We start from the raw sequence: 20,386 nt of genomic DNA, 5'->3' as shown, positions 1-20,386 counted from the left end.
GCAAGTGATATGGGGGCTCAGACCGAGCTCAGTGTCTCCTATGTGCCAGGTACTGTGTGAAGCACATGACATGACCTGCCTCAGATAGTCTCCACTATCTGTAAACAGTCCCATGCACCCCCACTTGTCAGATGAGGAAACTGAGTCCCAGAGAGATTGAGTAACTTGCCCAAGGTCACACAAGTTCCCAAGGTAGGATCCTTAACTTCCACCCAGTCATACTCTGCTTATTCAATATCCCACAGAACGTCCAGAAAGTATCTGAGGGTCCTCATTCCAGAACCATTAAAACTAGCCAAGGAATGTTTTTCCCAGAAATATAGTTGGAGTTTCCTAGCAGACAAAGCAAAGAGAGAAAGCAGGGGAGTAATACAGATCTCTTGCTCCCTGACGGATCAGTACCTCCTGGGTACAAAACTTGTCAGCTCTCCGAATGCACTAGGAGGTCAAAATAGGAGGGGCTGGACTTGTAGTCCTCGTCCAGCTTGCAAACATCATTTCCCCACCACTTTGCACACACACACTCCTATATGGGGGAAAATCCTTCAGGGTTGGTGGGTGTTGGGGTACAGTGATTACCAGATCCAGAAACGTTCCTGAGCCAGTGATACAGACCCTCAGAAACTGTCGCAGAGTTCACAGTGCACATCCACGAGCTCTGTGAGGCCAGCTTTTCTGCTGCACAGCTAGGACCCTGCCTCTCTCTCCTGGGCATCCTCTACCATCAGTCCCTACAGGTGTGACCTCCTCATACAGTGGCCTAAGCAGCAGCTAGCTAGGTGAAGGGGTGTGGAAGCTGACAGGTAGCTGGTCCCACCACAGAGTCTGCACGACATGACACTCCCACCCAAAGGCCCTCCCACCTCACCTGGTGTGTCATCATTACAATTGCTCTTAAGAGAAATTTTAGCAAAACTATGAAAGTGTTGCCAATTGTGAGCAGTCATTTTGGGCTCTGAGGTAGCAGGTGAGTTTGGCAGAGCAACAGCACAGAAGAAGTCAGTTCTCTGGTGCCCGTGGAGCTGCCATGCTAGCCCTGAACTACCTGCCTCCAAGAGAGGAGACCTCTTCCATCCTCTGAAGCCACTGGTATTTGTGATGGTGTTGGTATGTACAGCCAAACCAAATCCTGATTGATACATCAGACTGTTCTGTCCTGGCTGATGTGAGTGTCAGTAAACAGGAAACACATGAGACTGGCGGTGGTGGGGATAATGGTGAATAAATGACAAAGTGGGAATGAATGAGGGCAAGGAGAGACAAGGGCGATGGAATGGAGGTGAATGAGCAGTACCGTGGAGTGAATGTGGGTAACACAGGGCAGAGGGAGGGAATGACTATGCATCGATTTTTAATTAATTTGAAATTATGGAGGAGACTGAGTAAATGATAGGAAAAGGAGACATAGTCTAAGTGACAAAAAGTGAAAGTGGGAGCAAACTGAGTGAATGGGGCAATGAAAGGTGGTGAATGTGAATGGAGTTGATAAAGCATTAGAATTGATGTGAGCACTAAGGATTAGAGTGTGAATGAATGTTTATGAGACACAGTGTGAGTAAAGAGAGGTGAATTTAGGGGGAAGGTAGTGAATGGAGGAAATGTGGGGCACAGAGGGAAAAATGGGGTACACAAGGGACAGAATAGGAGGGAATGGAGATGAATACATATGTGATAGAATGTGAATATGTGAGTCAGGTCAAGTTTCTCTGAGTGGGGATACTATGCGGGAGAAGGAGAGTGCCGAGGTGAATGAGGGGCAGACTGAGATTAGATAGGGTCACGCGGGGCAGTGTTCCAGGGACATACAGGGATCCCACTGTGAATTGGCCTGGGTGAATGAGCTGAAGCATGTGTATGAATGGAGGTCACATTGGGCAGAGTGAGAGAGAATGGAAGTAAAGAGCAGAAGAAGGTGAGTAACTGGGTTTTGTGAGGAAAGGGAGAGGGGATTGAAGGTCACATGGCCCAAGGTGAGTAAAGTGGGTAAAATGGGGCCCAATGTGAGCAAAAAGTGGTGAATTTGAGGTAGAGTGTGATTGACTGTGGGTAATGTGGGACAGAGTGGGAGCAACTAGACGTGAATCAGGAGCAGAACAGGAGTGATAAGTGGAAATAGGGGTTACATTAGGAGTGAATTTAAATGAATGGGATAATGAAAGGCAGAGTGAGAGTAAATGGAGACAATGAGAAGCAAATTGAGAAGGACTGGAGGTGACCAAGTGTAGAGTGAGTATATGTGAGTAACTTGAGCTAGTGTTTGGGAGTAACACGGGGCAATGTTCCAGGAAATGGGGGTAATATGGGAGCAGCATTTGAGAGAATAGAAGTGAAGAAGGGGCAGAAAGAGAGTGAATGAGAGAGAGGATGAGGCCAAGAGTCAATGAACAAAGCTGAAGCATGGGCCACGTGAGAGTGAACAGGAGTCATTTGATGCAGTGACAGGAAATGGAGGTGAAAGTAGCAAATGAGAGTCTGAATAAGAGTGAATGGAGGTGAAGAAGGAACATGATATGAGAGAATGTGTATAATGGTAAGTAGAGGGCTAGGGAATTGTGGTAATATGGAGCCCAGTGTGAATGAATGGAAGTGGATAAGAGGCAGTGTAAGTGAATGGGGGAGAAAAGAGTAGAATGAGAATGGAGGTGAAAAAGCAGTACGGTGTGTATATATATGTAATATATCATGTGTAATATGTAATGTGGGGCAGAGTGTGACTGAATGGGGGTAACGTGGGTCAGATTCCGGTAAATTATGGTGGAATGGGGCGCAATAAGTGAAGACAAGTGCTGAGAAAGAGTACATGGAGGTAATGAGAGGCAGAGGGCAAGGGCATGGTGGTCATATTTTGCAGAGCATGAGTAATCCGAGGTGAGAGTAGGCACAGTGTAGTGAACAGAGCTGACTACTCAGCAGAGTTGGGGGAATGGAGGCGATGAGGGGCAAAGTGAATGGACATGAAGGTAACCAAGTGGTAGAACATGATTAGCAGGAGTAGAGTGGGGCACTGTTGAGGAATGTGGTCTGAGTTGTGAGGTATAGTCCTCGAGTCCTGTCTGTCCTTTGTATGTCCTCAGCCCCTCTCTCCTTGCATCTCTTTCTGACATCTCTGGGTTTCTCCCTGCTTTTGTCTCCTTCCACCTCTGTGTATACGTCAGTATATTTCTTTTTCCTTGTGTGTGTCTAACAGAGCTGACACTGGGGAAGATGGTGAGATGCCCAGCCCTCTGGCTTTTGTGTTCCAGAATCTATCACTTAGATCTTTGCTCACAGAGCCCAGAGTTCCAGAATGCCCCTAGTTCTGAATACTTCAGAGTGAGTCTGAAGCAAGGAGTCAGCTAGGAGGGCTTGTGGGTATCATAATGCAAGCCTGGGGCATGGCGGTGGTGACCCTGGCCATGTTGATGGTTGCCGCTGTGGATGCCAAGATCTATGAACGCTGCGACCTGGCAATGAAGCTGGAGAAGGCGGGCCTCAACGGCTTCAGGGGCTACAGCATTGGAGACTGTGAGACTCCAGTTGCCCCAAGTCCCACCCACACCCTGAGCTGCCCACCACACTCAGACCCAGGCCTCCCTTGTAATTTATCACCTCCCCAGGCCAGGCATGATCCTCTCAGTCACCCCCTGACTGACCGTGATGACTGGTTTAACTAACTCTAGTGTCATCACCATCACTGCCTTCACAACTATTACCCTCATCTCTACCATTACTGTTACTACCCTCATCACTACCATCAATGTCACCACTGCTATTATCACCATGAATACCATCACCACTACCATCACTGATATCTCACCAGAATCACCAACATCAACACCACCACCAAACCAAGATCATCACCCCTACAACTGAGATGACAACCATCCCTGTCCCCACCCCCCCCACACATTTTACCCTCCCCCCCCAGTCCAAAGCACCCATGCCTACCTGCTACCTCCCCTCTTCCTGCCCCAGGGCTGTGCATGGCACACTATGAGAGTGGCTTTGATACCTCCTTCGTGGACCACAATCCTGATGGCAGCAGTGAATATGGCATTTTCCAGCTGAACTCTGCCTGGTGGTGTGACAATGGTGTTACACCCACCCAGAACCTCTGTCACATGGAGTGTCATGGTAAGGTAGCACTGGGGATATCCTGAAGCTCTTCCTAGTCCCACTCCACAATACACAGGGGACAAGGTTGTCTTAGTCATAATCTCTAGTGATGATCAGAAAAATGATAGGGAAAAAGCAGTTTCCTGGGCTGTTAGAGACACCATCCTGCATCCTTACCCGGACTACACTGAGATGTTATCTAGGTCAGGGGAACTCAGAGCTCCCAAACCTCACCCAGAATGGAGACTGCAGTTTTCTGGGACTCAGGAAACAGGAAAGTTAGCTCCATATGGAATGGAGGAGGAGACTGCCCTGATTTTGAGTTGAGATTGTTCCGGCCCTGAGGGAAGAAGCAGGTATCTGGCATTAGGAACAGAAACAAGGTACCTCCATGCAAAAAGGAGAGAACTTTCTAGACAAGAGTGTGGTGCTGTTGAGGACAAAATTGAACAGCAGCAGAAATTGTTCAGAGTTGGCCAAAATGGTGTTTGAGGTGGTACAAGACAGGCCAAAATGGAGACTGAGGTTATTTGGGGCCAGCCCAAATGAAGGTTGAGGTTGTCTAAGTCCTGACACAGTGACAGAAGTCACCCAGAATTGGCCAGCTTGAAGGTTAAGGTTGTCCAAGATTGGCCACCATAGAGATAGAGGTTGTATAGGACAGGGTAACATGGGTATTAAGGTTTTTCAAGACTAGCTAAAATGAAGGTTAAGGTTGTTCATTTTGAACCAACATGGAAGTTGAGGTAGTCCAGTATTAGCTAAAATGGAAGTTGAGGTCCTAGACCAGTCAACATGGAGGTTGAAATTATTATAATCAGTCAAAATGGCAACTGAGGTTGTCCAGGACTGGTCAATATGCTGGTTGAGATCATCAACTAGTCACCATGACAGCTGAGATCATGTAAGACCAGGCACCATGGTGGCTGAGGTTGAACAGGACTAGCTAGCATGGAGATTGAGGTCATTTGTAACCGATCAAAATGTGAGTTGAAATTATCCAGGACCTGACCACATAGTGTTTGAAGTCACCAGGACTAACCAACCTTGCAGTTGAATAGCATCCCTACCAGTCGACATGGTGACTGAGGTGATATCGGACCAGTCACCACTGCAGTTAAGATCATTCATAACCACACAAAATGACAGTTGAAGTCATCTAGAACTGGCCAACGTGGAGTTTGAGGTTTTCCAGGACCAGCCTGGTGGTGGTTGACATTATTTATAACCAGCTAACATGACAGTCAAGGTCATCCAGGATCAGTCAACATGAGTTAAGGTTGTACAGAACCAGCCAACATGGCAGTTGAGGTAACTCATAACCAGCTGACAAGTGAATCAAGGTCATCCAAAATCAGCCAATGTGGTGGTTGAGGTTATTCAGGCTCCAAGAAACCCAGAACCCCTGGATCCTCCATACACTGTCATCCTGTCCCCAGTGCACCAGATCACTATGTCTCTCTCTTCCCCCTAGACTTGCTCAACCGCCATATTCTGGATGATGTCTTGTGTGCCAAGCAGGTGGTATCCTCACAGAATGGTATGAATGCCTGGTAAGTTCGTGGGGATGGCTTGGACTTTGGGCAGCTAGGATAGTGGCACTGCCACCTCATTGGTCTGTCCACTTCATCCTCCCTCTCTCCTTTCATTTCCCAGGGATTCTTGGACCCGTCACTGTGCTGGCCACGATTTATCTGAATGGCTCAAGGGGTGTAATCTGTATGTAAAACCTAATGCAAAGAAAGTTAATTCAGGTTCCCAGAGATAGAGATTTTATTTTCCTTTCTTCTGTGGATTTAATAAAGGATGGTATCTATAACAATGCAAGAGACCTCTGATGCCTGACTCTATTTTTCCAATGCCTGGAAGTACCCCCATTCAATCACTTCCTCCATATATTCAAAGCTCTAATCAGAGGACACGGGATCACTTGGCCAGGGGGGCATGGCGGGGTGGGGGCGGGGGATTGGAGGATAGTGTAGTGATTAAGAGCATAGGTTCTCCTGGGTTCAAATACCTTCTCTACTACTTACTAGCCGTGTTGCCTTGGGCGAGGCACTTAATTTCTCTGTGCCTGTTTCCTCATCTATAAAATGAGGATGATAATGATAGTAACTGTCTCATGGGGTTGTTGGGAGAATTAAATGAATGAATGTTTATAAAGCACATAAAGTGGTTGGTACACAAGGCGGTTATAGGTCTGGAGATAGAAGGGTGGGGGTGGGGGAGTATGAAATTTGGCTTCCCTTAAAAAGTATCACTCTCAGTTGAGGTCACTACAGGGTCTTTAATTAAGGCAGATACAGTCTCTTCAGAGGAAAATGGAATTGCTTTCAGCTTACCCAGGAAACTCAGTGGGAATTAGGAGTTTAAAGTATTCACATTCTCGCACATCCTCCTACATATTACCATGCTAACTGTCAGCCCCCCACTCCCTCTTTCATGATCAGTATCCTAAGTTTCAAATGACAGACTGGGAATTTAGGCCAGGAATTCAATGGATGCACCAGGTAACAATTTCCTTCTATAGAATGCCTGGGTTTCAGTCTATGCCTTGAGCAGGGAACGTAAGAATCTGAACTCGCCATTCTTTCTCTTTGTGCCAGCCAGCCCCATAGGAAGCAGCCACTGCCATGAGGTAGCAGTCTCTCATGTCCTTTGTACTCTTTCATTAGGAGTGGATACTCAACTACCCAAAGCCTTATGTTCAGTGTTTTACTTCATCCAGGTTAAGCACAGGTGACCATTAAAGCAGCTATCTGCTACTGCATGCCAAGGAATTCCTGAGCCCCCTTCGTCAATGCCAGCTGGATTTCCCCTGCCTTCAGCCCCAACCAGCCTAGAGACCCAAATCTCGCATTTCCCCGAGGCTCCATAAAGTATGCCATCACTCTAGGTACCAGTTTCTGAATGTGATAGTTACTCATCCAAAGCAGCAGAAATAGGGGCTGGCCTCGTGGTGTAGTGGTTAAGTTTGCACTCGCTTTGGCAGCCCAGAGTTTGCCGGTTCAAAGCCTGGACACAGACCTATGCACCGCTCATTAAGCCATGCTGTGGCAGCATCCTACGTGGAGAATGACTTGCAACTAGGATATACAACTATATCCTGGGGCTTTGGGGAGAGAAAAAAAAAAGAGGAATATTGGCAACAGATGTCAGCTCAGGGCCAATCTTCCTCATCAAAAAAGTATTACCTTAAAAAATAGCAGCAGAAATAAACTCTGGCAAATTTAAGTAAAAAGCAGATCTCCTAAAAGCCTATCAGATGGCTCATAGTATTTCTGGGAAGACTGCAGACCAAGCTCAGACAGGGGGAGGTCCACATGTAGAAACACAGCGGAAATCTTGACCATGGAACAGGTTGGGGCAGAAATACTGGCATTATCAACTGTTGCTACTTCTGGAAACTGGATTTGATGCCCTAATGTTGTTTCCTCTACATTGTTCTGTTTATGCATCTTTTCCAACAATTTATAACATTTATAGTATATTTATAACCATTGTTCCTTTAGTGGTTATCTTTAAATCTATAACTTTGTATCATTTAGTATACTCTTTTTTCTTTATTCCCCATTATGAGAGATGTCAAAACAGCTATTCCTAATAATAGATTTTATTAATTTTTTTCTATGAGAGTTTTGTTAAATCTGGATTATTTCTCTTATATCATTTCCATGGGACTGTTTATTGAAATTCATTAAATTGGGTTTCTCTTAATACCTGTGCCCAGGTTTACAGTGAGGTCTGGCTTTCAGCTGAAGGCTCTCATACATTCAAGGCTTCAAAAGATTGCAGTTTTGAACAACCTCTCTGATGTAAAATAGTCAGTCAATATACACCCATGATAACAAATACACAAGCCAAGTTTTTTTGCATCAGGACCTTGGCTCTTGCTATTCCTTCTGCCTGGAATGTTCTTACCCCCATTATTGCTGACGTCTCATTTTCGGGTCTAAGCTCAAACGCCATGCCCTCAGAAAGCCCTTCCCTGTTAACTAAAGCATGACTCCCTGCTTAACCTTTTTCTTTTTCTTTGACTTTTCTATGAAGGATTTTCTATTTTCCATTTTCAGTTCTTTCACAGTTTCTCTTCTCTCTGAGCTCTTTAATTCATGACAAGCTTTAACTTCTGGAAGAAGGTCTTCCTCGTATTCAGGACAGTCATAGGGTTTCTCTCCTACATGAGTTCTCTGATGTACAATGAGTTTTGACTTCTCTCTGAGGGCTCTACACACATATCATGTTTATAGGGCCTCTCTCCTGTATGAGTTCTTTGATGTATAATGAGATATGATTTCTGGGAGAAAGCTTTATCACGTTCATTACACTCACAGGGTTTCTCCCATGTGTGAACTCTCTGATGAATAATGAGATATGATTTCTGGAAGAAAGCTTTATCACATTCATTGCATTCATAGGATTTCTCAAATTTTCGTCCTGTATGAGCTCTCTGATGTAACATGAGATATGACTTCCGGGAGAAGACTTTTCCACACACAGTACATCCGTCAGTTTTTTCTCCTGTATGAATTCTTTGATGCACACTGAGACTCAGCTTAAGGGTGAAGGCTCTTCCACAGTCTGAACACACATAAGGTTTCTCTCCTGTATGAGTTCTTTGATGTCTATGCAGTGTTGATTTCTCTCTGAAGGACTTGCCACGTTCATTACATTCATATGGTTTCTCTCCTGTGTGTGTTCTCTGAGGTACACTGAGGTGTGCCTTTTTTTTTTTTTTTTTTTGGGAAAATTAGCCCCGGGCTAAAATCTGCTGCCAATCCTCCTCTTTTTGCTGAGGAGGACTAGCCCTGAGCTAACATCGATGCCCATCTTCCTCTACTTTATATGTGGGACGCCTACCACAGCATGGCTTGCCAAGCGGTGTCATGTCCGCACCCGGGATCTGAACCAGTGAGCCCCGGGCCGCTGAAGCAGAACGTGCGCACTTAACTGCTGAGCCACCCGGCCAGCCCCTGAGGTGTGCCTTTTGATGGAAGGTTTTTCCACATTCAGAACATTCATAGGGTTTCTCTCCTGTGGGAGTTCACTGATATATGATGAGCTTTGTCTTCTCTCAGAAAGTTTTGCCACACTCATTGCATACATATGGTTTTTCACCTGTATGAGTTCTTTGATGGATATGCAGTGTTGATTTCTCTCTGAAGGATTTGCCACCTGCATTACATTCAAAGTGTGCATTCTCTGATCTACTGAGGTGTGCCTTCTTGTTGAAGGCTTTTCTGCATCTGTACATTCATAGGGTTTCTCTCCTGCATGAGTGATCTGATGAGCAACAAGGAATGAATTCTTGCTCAGAGTTTTTCTACACTCAGGAAATTCACAGGTTTTTCTCTCCAGCTTGACTTATAGTATGCTGAACAAAGGATGAGTTATGACTACAACTTTTCCCACCTGCATTATAGTCATGCTGTTTCATTCCATTATTTCTCTCATGCCTGCCATGAATTAATAATTTCCAATATCTATTACATCCATAACATTTCTGAGCTTCAAAGCCTCTATTATGACTGAGTAAGCCTAAATTATCTTTAAAACTCTTCCCATATGAGTCATATAGGGGTACGTGTAATGAAGAGATCACCCACGTGCTCCGAGGAAGTGGGTTTACAAATCCACTACATTCATGACCTCTCTCTTCTCATTCATGCATATATCTTGCCTCAGGTGTCTGTTTTGGTTTTCCTGGTGACTCTCCAGCTGGTCAACTTGCCAGACTTCTAGGAAGAAGAAGAAGAAACCATATCCTGTGAATACTCCTTTTGTCAGAAGCAGCCCTCTGATGGGGTTGACTTTTATTTTTTTTCAAATCTAGAGACCAGTCAGAAAGAAATTTGAAGTACATGTCTCTCCTACACTCTGAGCTTGAGGGGGAAGAAAGCAAATTTCTCTATGAGACATTGGAACAGGAAAGTAACAATAAATATAAATGACTTTGATTGTTTAAGAAAAATACCTTAGAATCGAGGAGAGAAGGTGAAAATAGGTTTAGGGATTCATGAGTAGGAAAAAAGGATTTTGAAAAGGCAGCAGCTCCAGGATTCAGAGGGAGGGGACTCCAACAGAATGGAAAGAGCCTCTCAGGAAGGCTGGAAACAACCGAGGTGACCAAGAAAAGCAGCAGAAGGACAAGGCCAGATTGTAGTCTAGTTCCTCCCCATCTCGTTCCAAGATTACCAGGAGACAGTAACTCATAAAATTAAAAATTCGGAGTTAGCAAAAAAAGTTTATATCCTTTAGGAAGATATTTCTGAGCTTTCAGAGATGTCCAGCCCTCACTGACCCGCGGGGCTCCTATTCTCATCATCTCCCATCTGTTCATTTCTTATTTACCTGTACAGCTTGAACTTGAGATTTCTCTCTCTATGATCCAAAGTCTTCTCTTCTCCAAAGAGGCAATCGCATCTGGTTTGGAACAGGATACCCTGTAATGGGAAAGGATACAAGACCTGGGGACATGTGTGTGGCCTTCAGGGCCTCAAAGTAATTAGGAAGGTACACTTTAATAAGCATAAATTTCACATGGGAGATGGAAATGCAAACACCTTGTTAGTCTAAGAAGAATTAAGAATCTTTAGTCCCTGGAACTTGAGGCCAAAGTATTGAAATACTTCAGAGATGGCAAGTTATTCTGTTAGGTACACTGTAAATTACTCAGGGAAGCCAGCCTCACCCAGAGACCAAGTAGCTACAGTTCTCTAGCACTACACCTCTGTACAGGGTCCTCTGAGTACGGTCCAGATGATTCCACTCCTCCTGGGTGAAGTCTACAGCCACATCCTCGAATGACACCAATCCCTGTAATTGCATACTTCTATTCAATCGGTTTGATAGAAATTAAAGTAATAATATTTTTTTATTTTTATTTTTTTAACTTTTTTTTTTATTAAGGTTATGATAGATTACAACCTTGTGAGATTTCAGTTGCACATTATTGTTAGTCATGTTGTGGGAACACCACTTCACCCTTTGTGCCCTCCCCCCACCCCCCCTTTCCCCTGGTAACCACCGATCAGTTCTCCTTGTCTATATGTTAACTTCCACCTATGAGTGGAGTCATATAGAGTTCGTCTTTCTCTGTCTGGCTTATTTTGCTTAACATAATACCCTCAAGGTCCATCCATGTTGATGCAAATGGGACAATTTTGTCCTTTTTTATGGCTGAGTAGTATTCCATTGTGTATATATACCATATCTTCTTTATCCAATCATCAGTTGCTGGGCACTTAGGTTGCTTCCACGTCTTGGCTATTGTAAATAATGCTGCGATGAACATAGGGGTGCATGGGACTCTTGGAATTGCTGATTTCAGGTTCTTAGGATAGATACCCAGTAGTGGGATGGCTGGGTCATATGGTATTTCTATTTTTAACTTTTTGAGAAATCTCCATACTGTTTTCCATAAAAGTAATAATATTTTTTAAGATAAAGGGAATATTCTTCAGAGAGAAGCTACTGTTTAATAATTTCAAAAAAGCCTTCTCTGAGACATTTGCAATACCTCTATCTAGCAAATGACTTTTATACTATAGAAACTATAAAGGGGGCCGGCCCCGTGGCTGAGTGGTTAAGTTTGCGCTCTCTGCTTTGGGGGCCCTGGGGTTTGACCATTCAGATCCTGGGTGCGGACCTATGCACCGCTCATCAAGCCATGCTGTGGCGGCATCCCACATAGAGGAACTAGAATCACTTACAACTAGGATATACAACTATGTGCTGGGGCTTTGGGGAGAGAAAGAAAGAAAAAAAAGAGGAAGATTGGCAACAGACATTAGCTCAGGGCCAATCTTCCTCACAAAAAAATAAATAAATACGTAACATTTAGGAATGTATTTTTTTTTAAAAGAAACTATAAAGAACTCCTACAAATCAATAAGATAAATATAGACAATCCAACAGAAAAACTAGAAAAAGATTTGAACAGACACTTCATAAAAGATGCTATCCAAATGGCCAATAAACATAGGAAAAGGTGCTCAACATCATCAATCATCAGGGAAATACAAATTGAAACCACAATGAGATACCACTATTTACCAACAGAATGGCTAAAATTAAAACCAAAAACCCAAATGTTGGCGAGGATGTGGAGCGACCATAACGCTCATATATTACTGGTGAGAGTAAAATGGTCCAGCCACTTTGGAAAGCATTTTAGCTGAATCCACTAATGCTGAGCACACCCCTAACCTGGGACCCAGCAACCCCATTCCTAGGTACATATCCAAAGGAGATGCACACATATGTTCACCAAGACATGTACAAGAATATTCATAGAAGTATTATTTGGAATAGCCCAAATAGAAACAGCCATCGGCAGAATGGCTCAACAATTGTGATATATTTATACAATAGAATAGTACACAGTAATGGAAAGAGAACAACATACCGATACATAAAATAACAAGGATGAATCTCAAAAATATTACGATGCATGAAAGAAGCCAGATCCAAAAGAATAATAATATATGATTCCATTTTTTTTTTTTTTGAGGAAGATTAGCCCTGAGCTAACATCTGCTGCCAATCCTCCTCTTTTTGCTGAGGAAGACGGGCCCTGAGCTAACATCTGTGCCCATCTTCCTCTATTTTATACATGGGACGCCTACCACAGCATGGCTTGACAAGCGGTGCCATGTCCACACCCGGGATACGAACTAGCGAACCCCAGGCCGCCGAAGCAGAATGTGTGCACTTAACCGCTGCGCCACTGGGCCGCCCTTGTATGATTCCATTTATATTACATTCGAGAATAAGCAAAAATGATCTATGATGATAGAAATCAGACAGTGGTTACCCACGAGTCGGGGGATAGTGATTGGAAGTGGCATGAAGGAGGCTTCAGGGGGCTTAGCATTTCCTGTTTCTTGATTCAGGTACTGGTTACACAGGTGTTTCCAACTTGTAGACATTCATGAAACGTCTATACATTATATACTTTTCTCTATATGCCATGTTTCAATAAAATTTCTACTCCAAAAGATTTTTATCTAAGTTATAGTTCCATGAGAGGTTTAAAAAATAGGAAGACAGATAAACAATAACGTACACTCGAAATTACACAATATTATAAACCATAAAAAAAATAGGAAGACAGGGGCTGGCCCCGTGGCCGAGTGGTTAAGTTCGCGCGCTCCACAGCAGGCGGCCCAGTGTTTCGTTGGTTCGAATCCTGGGCGCGGACATGGCACTGCTCATCAAGCCACGCTGAGGCAGCGTCCCACATGCCACAACTAGAAGGACCCACAACGAACAATATACAACTATGTACCAGGGGGGCTTTGGGGAGAAAAAGGCAAAAGTAAAATAAAATCTTTAAAAAAAAAAAATAGGAAGACAAAGATGTAAGAACCCACAGGAAAAAAGAGCAATGTATGTAAAAGAACAGTTCACAAAAGAAATTTAAAAAGAAAAAAAATACGAAAAGATACTCAACCTCATTGATAATAAACACAAACAAATAAGAAATGAGGTGTTTTCAACTATCAAATGGCAGGAATTAAAAACATGACAAAAGGATTAGAAAGGATATTTTCATTCATTATTAATGGGAGTATAAACTTGCACTAACTTTTCAAAAGGCAATTTGGCAATGTCTACAAAAGTTCAAAATGTGCCCACCTTTGGAACCAGAAATTCTAGAAATGCTCACCACAGTATGCAATGATAGATGACAAGAAAGATCACGGCCATGCTGGGACAGAAATTACACAGAAGTCCTTGCATATGGGGCTGATTAATAAATCGTGGCCCATGCATACAAGAGAAAAATATCCAGCTGTTAAAAATATCTCTGATATTTCCTGATAGTGAAATATCTTCTATCAACAGGTATTCATTGAGTAGAGACTATCCCAGCTATGCCAATCACCAGCTGTGCAAGCCCTTGGCACTTGCTTATCCACTCTGGGACTCAGTTTCCTCATCTGTAAGATGTGGACATTAATGGTTCCCACTTCTTAGGTGGTTGTAAGGAGTAAAGTGGTCATGTGTATAAAGTGCTTGGTGGAGTGCCAGGTGCAGTGTGAGCTCATTACGTGTTAGTTCCTGTCAATGCCACTAATATTATCATTCTCATCATCATCTGTATTATCATTACTACTACTACCATTATCAATATTTTTATGTAAAGGGGAAACAGGGAGTTGCAAGACAGTTTGTATATTATGAGCACATTTTAGCAAAAGGGAGACTTACATTAACCATATGTTTATATGTGTATGTAACTTTAAAGAACAAGAGAGAGAAAGAGGTGTATCGATGGAAATTAATCAAATCCACCATAGAATCAGTCATCCGGAATGAGTGGTGATAGGAGATCATGAGATATTTTCTCTCTTTAGGTTGTACATTCCTAAAAGAGTTTGAATTTTTGGTGCCACTTTGATATCACTTTTGTAGTGAGAGAAAAAATAAAACAATATAGACTTTTTTCAAAAGGGCAGAAGGGAAAGAACAGAATATAGTCAGAGACATCATTAATTATCAGCCTGAAAAGGAAAAGGGCAGACCTATGGATAGCTCAGGCTGTTCTGAAGTCCCAGATGAGAAAAAAATGTATTGGAAAATAATTTGAAGGGCATAAGGTTTACTGATTCTTCCTGACCACCCAGGTTTTATCCCTGTATTGAGCCAGAACATAAGAGAGCCACTTGTGGTTTCCTGAAGAGTCACATCCCTTTAGCTGTGCCCCAGCAGCACACCTTTGGCTGACATGAAGACATATTTTAGGTCACACACAGAGCAATCCTATCCTTGCATTTATCACAAGATTGCTGATGAAGACGTGGCTGACCCATCAGTGAAATGTCTTGAAACCTCGACATCAGGAAATCTAAGTTTCTGAGGAAGTGGCTACTTTGTCTATGATATAAGAAAATTTTTATATACTGAGGTGTATGGAGAAGTCATTCTGCTTTAAACTTGAAATTTTATTTGAACCAAAAGGCCTGACTTGCGCCTTGTGAAACACAGATTGTACATCAGCTTTAATCATTATCCTAAGTAAAGAACGTACTCTTTGAAGACAAGAATTGATGCCTCCCTTCCTATGGCGCCAGCATTCTTTGAAGATAAGACTCCAGCGTCATGCTGGCCCGCTGTGTACATGCTAATCGGTAACAAAATATCTCTTGGAGCTCCTGAAAGAATGGACCCCTGTCATGCTTAGTGTATGCCTCTTGTTTGGAAGTGGTATACAACTGTGCTGAAAATCACTCTTCCCTGGAGCACTTTCTTCCTTGTGAAGGCTGCCCCTCCTGGGTTACAGTCCTCAGTTTGGCTTGAATAAAACTCTCTCTCCCTTTTCTTTTACAATAGAATGATTACTGATTATTTGCATTGACATCTATATGGATGAGATAAATAAAACAAGTGAGTGTTTCCTTCCGTTTATGTCATAGCTTCCAGGAAGCTCAGAAAAATAACTGTAGCTCAACTTAATTATGTAGGATCCTATTATCTACATATATACATTTCAGCCTTGCTTTGGTCTTGCTCTACTTCCCTAATCCTAACTTTTTATGCATTTTATGGTATAAATAATATCTTAATAACATATAATAATAATATCAAGCCCATATATAAGGATTATTATGTGTGTGCCAGGCATTGTTCTAAACACTGAATATTAACTGGTCTTCACAACAACTATAAAGGTGTAGGTATTATTATCATCATCATCATCGCCATTTTAGAGATGGGGAGGGCCGGCAAGTTCACGTGCTCCACTTCGGTGGCCCAGGGTTTTGCCACTTCGGATCCTGGGCGCCGACATGGCACCACTCCCTAGGCCACGCTGAGGCAGCGTCCCACATGCCACAACTAGAAGGACCCACAACTAAAATATACAACTATGTGCTGGGGGGATTTGGGGAGAAAAAGCAGGGAAAAAAAAAAGAAGATTGACAACAGTTGTTAGCTCAGGTACCAATCTTTAAAAAAATAAAATAAAATAATAGAGATGGGGAAACTAAGACACAGAGAGGTTGAGACTTGCCTAAGCTCACAAAGCTATTAAGGGCACTTTGGCCCCAGAGTCTGCGCTCTTAACCACCACACACTGGTTTCTTGCTCCTAAGTGTCCTAACATAGGTTAGGGGGAGGGGAGAAAATAAGAACTAACCTGGAACTTAGTCATGTCTGACTTGTGGAGAGAGGGCAGTGGCCTAAAAAGGCAGAGCTGTTGAGATAGGGGAGAAGAAAAGAGAAGAGTTGGAGATGGCATGGAAAACTCAGATCAAAAGTTCACCAAATCAGACTAGAAATCCATAAACGCCAGCTGGTAAAATGGCCACGCTGCAGCCAAGAAAAATGGGACAGAACATTGCTATCCCCATCATTCAGCAACACTGCCCTACTGCGGACATCTCAGAGCTCCTAACACTCACCCTCATCCATCACTGACTCCAGAGACCCTCCTCTCACACACCCCACAGACACCCCTCTCACCCCAAATACCCCTATCATTCACCCCAGGGACCCCATCACTCACACCACAAATGCCCCATCACTGGCCCCAGAGACCTCCCATCACACACACAACCATCATTTACCCTACAGGCTGCATCATTCATTCCACAGCCCCGGTCACTGACTCCACAGACCCCATCAATCGGCTTAAGGCCCCCAGTCACGTCGACACTCTCATTCATCATCTCAGAGCCCCCCTCCAAGTACTCACTCTGTACATTCGCGTCTTTACAAAGCCCACACTCTCCCGGGTCATTCCGCCCGCAGACCACCAGCCCTGTCTCACTGCCGCTCTGAGTGAACCCTCTCCCCTTCACCCCCTGCTCTGATGTTAAGTCCTGAATTCCTATACTGGCGAGGTCTGCCTGGTGTTTCCAAAATCAGTCACAACTTCCTCCGACAACCACTTTCTTGGTCCTGGACCACACCATCTGTACAGTCCGTGACTATTCCTGCTCATGCGCAGTTGCCCTGTCTGAAGTCAAGGGAGCTTGTAGCCAGTAGCATCGGTAACTTCAACGACCGTAATTGGCCGGCCAGAAAAATGGCCGCACCAATAAACCGGATTGTCAAGGGAACAGACATCTTTACCGAGGTCACCATTCCGTACAGCAGAGAAACGTGCCTCTTAAAGTTTAGAAGAGACGGATTTCAGGAGGAATTTGAAAACTTGCAATAAGAGTGGGGCCCTTTGTGCAAAGGCTAGTGATGGGCGAGTTATGCGCGTGTTTGGGGGGTTTGATAGGAACTGATATCTACAAATTTAGAGCTGAGGACCACGGTGCGGGGCGGGGCAGATGCCACTGCGGAGATGCCGGAGGGAGGACAAGAATAATACAGTTCTGCTTGGGAACCATTAACGGGAAGAAGAGAGGTAAATCCAGGAATGATGCATTCCTCTACAGATCAGTACCACCGGGGATATGGGGAGAAGGTGTGGGGGTGGCAGTCCTCTCAAGGAGATAAGATTAGGGAGATGGGGGGAAGTGGAGGGTAGCAGAGTCCTTTTGATAACTGCTATTGGGCTAGCAGTGTTGATGGCCCGGGTTGGTACAGTGCTCTGTGGGAGATGCCACTGGTGCAGATAGGGGAAGGCCAGGGGTGGTACAATTATGTCCTCAGAGAAAGAGATGTGTGAAGAAAGTGACACCGGAGGGCCAGTCCATGGCCAAGTGCTTAAGTTCGCATGCTTTGCTTTGTCAGCCGAGTTCTCGGGTTAGAATTCTGGGTGCAGACCTACACTACTCATCAAGCCATGCTGTGGTGGCATCCCACATAAAACTAGAAGGACTTAGAACTAGGATGTGCAACTGTGTACTGGGGCTTTGGGAAGAAAAAGAGGAAGATTGGTAACAGATGTTAGCTCAGGGCCAATCTTCCTCACCAAAAAAGCATTAAAAAATTTTAAAAAGAAAGTGACACCAGTAAATATAAGTGCAGGGAAAGTCGGAGACAGAAGCCCAGGACAGATTTGGGAGAAGTGGGGGGTCCTAGTCGAAGACGCAATGAGAAGGCAGCTCTCTGCACACCAGGAAGAGAGCTCTCCCCAGGAACCAAACCAGCTGGCACCTTGGTCTTGGACTTCACAGCCTCCAGAACTGTGAGAAGTAAAGTTCTGTCCTTGAAGCCACCTTCAGTGGTATTTTGTGGTGGCAGCCCACGCTGATTAACATAGGGGCCTTTGCAGTCATCCCTTTCCTGGAACACAAAAGAGGGGGCAGATTTCTTCACCATCACTGCTTTCCAGAAGCACAGGACTCACTCAGATATAAAGTGCAACACTGCCAGTCACCTCTGTTCCAGTTCACTCTGCCCTTCGTGGCTCCCATTCCTTCCTACTCTATCAACATTCAAATCTATTCCCTCCCACTGTGCTCCAGATTTCCCCCATCTGATCACACTGTTTACTCGCTTCCATTCACTCTGCTTCATGGTCATGGTACCCCATATTAACACATTTTTTTCAAACCAAAGCTCTCACATATGTATTACTGACCCAACCTGCTAGTGCAGAAGCATAGAAACAAAGATAAAAGTCATTTTCCCAATAAAGCATGTCCAACTGTCCAGATAACGGTGATGTTTTCAGCCTGATATGCTAAGATGCTAGTGACCTTGATAAAGCTTGAATATGTGTGCCATCTCATGTGCGATTTTTTTATAGAACCAGCATGGTTCTTCTCCCATGTCTCCTCTTGGAGTTGTACCTGATTTTCTTGCCAGTTTTCATCCGAATCCATTGGTGAATGGGACGAGTCAGCTTTGGTTCCTTGGCCAGGAATCGCTTAATCCTGAAAGTCGTGTGAGAAGACATGGAGAGGAACAGAGTCAATCAGACACATCACTATGGCAGAGACACGGAGAGCGAGTTAACACCTTTTTATTGTCATAAAATACACATAACATGAAATTTACTATTTTAACCATTTTAAAGTGTATAATTCAGTGTCGTTTAGTCCACTCACAATGCCGTGCAACCATTACCACTATCTAGTCCCAGACCATCTTCATTACCCCAAAAGGAAACCCCTTACCCATTAAGGAGTTATTCTCCAGTCCCCCCTGCCCCCAGCCCCTGGCTGCCACTAATCTGCTTTCTGTCTCTATGGATTTGCCTATTCTGGATATTTCATATAAATAGAATCATACACTATGTGGCCTTTTGTGTCTTTCCTTCACTTAGCATAATGTCCTCAAGATTCATCCATGTGATAGCATGTATCAGTATTCATTCGTTTTTCTGGCTCTGTTGTGGGGATATACCACATTTGGTCTATCCATTCATCAGTTGACAGACATTTGGGTTGTTTCCACCTTTTGACTATTGTGAACAGTGCTGCTATGAATATTTGTGTACAAATTTTTGTTTGAACACCTGTTTTCAATTTTATTGGGTATATACCTAGGAGCGGAATTGCTGGGCCATATGGTATTTCTGTGTTTAACTTTTTGAGGAACCTCCAGACTGTTTTCCACTGTGGCTGCACTGTTTTACATTCCCACCAGCAATGTAGAAGGGTTCCAATTTCTCCACATCCTCCCCAACACTTGTTTTTATTCTAGTCATCCTAGTAGGTGTGAAGTGGTATCTCACCGTGGTTTCGATTTGCATTTCCCTGATGAGTAATGATGGTGAGACTCTTTTCATGTGCTTATTGGCCATGTGGGCTATCTTCTTTGGAGAAATGTCCTTTGCCCATTTTTTAAAATGAATTTTTGTCTTTTTGTTAAGTTGTAAGAGTTCTTTATATATTCTGGATACCAAACCCTTATCAGATATATATTAGCAAATAGTTTCTCCCATTCTCTAGGTTGTCTTCACTCTCTTGATAATGTCCTTTGATGCACAAAAGTTTTCAATTTTGATAAAGCCCAATTTATCTATTTTTTCTGTGGTTGCTTATGATTTTGGTATCATATCTCAGAAACCATTGCCAAATGCAAGGTCATGAAGATTTACCCGTATGTTTTCTTCTAAGAATTTTATAGTTTTAGTTCTTATATTTAGGTTGATACATTTTGAGTTAATTTTTATATGTGGTCTGATGTCAAGATCCAACTTCCTTTTTTTGTATGTGGATATCCAGCTGTCCCAGCACATTGTTGAAGAGACTGTTTGTTCTCTCTTCCATTGGATTGTCTTGGCACCCTTGTTGAAAACCAATTGACCATACATGTATGAGTTTATTTCTGGACTTTTTATTCTATTCCATTTATCTATTAGTCTGTCCTTGTGCCAGTCTCACACCGTTTTGACTACTGTGGCTTTGTATTAAGATTTGAAATCAGGAAGTGTAAGTCC

At 43.5% G+C, this 20,386-nt stretch overlaps 1 protein-coding gene across 1 annotated transcript; it reads left to right on the top strand.

Annotated features, from left to right (window-relative positions):
- The first annotated feature begins 3,359 nt into the window (after positions 1-3,359).
- LOC124245488 (sperm acrosome-associated protein 5-like) lies at positions 3,360-5,863 on the top strand. Its single transcript, XM_046672876.1, has 4 exons — positions 3,360-3,504; positions 3,955-4,113; positions 5,570-5,648; positions 5,752-5,863. Exons 1-4 carry the CDS (start codon positions 3,360-3,362, stop codon positions 5,861-5,863), a joined length of 495 nt encoding a protein of 164 aa, XP_046528832.1.
- Positions 5,864-20,386: the final 14,523 nt, after the last annotated feature.

This window comes from Equus quagga, chromosome 10, assembly GCF_021613505.1.
Source record: "Equus quagga isolate Etosha38 chromosome 10, UCLA_HA_Equagga_1.0, whole genome shotgun sequence".
NCBI classification, from domain to species: domain Eukaryota; kingdom Metazoa; phylum Chordata; class Mammalia; order Perissodactyla; family Equidae; genus Equus; species Equus quagga.
The sequence above is the reverse complement of the archived record's forward strand: the minus strand, read 5'-3'. Positions and strand labels throughout refer to the sequence as shown.

What these genes read in the sequence shown, in the direction of transcription:
- LOC124245488 (XM_046672876.1), top strand. Translation starts at nt 3,360, where the DNA reads ATGCAAGCCTGGGGCATGGCGGTGGTGACCCTGGCCATGTTGATGGTT. An exon ending in GGGCTACAGCATTGGAGACT is followed by an intron (nt 3,505 to 3,954) that starts GTGAGACTCCAG and finishes TTCCTGCCCCAG; the next exon opens with GGCTGTGCATGGCACACTAT. An exon ending in CTGTCACATGGAGTGTCATG is followed by an intron (nt 4,114 to 5,569) that starts GTAAGGTAGCAC and finishes TCTTCCCCCTAG; the next exon opens with ACTTGCTCAACCGCCATATT.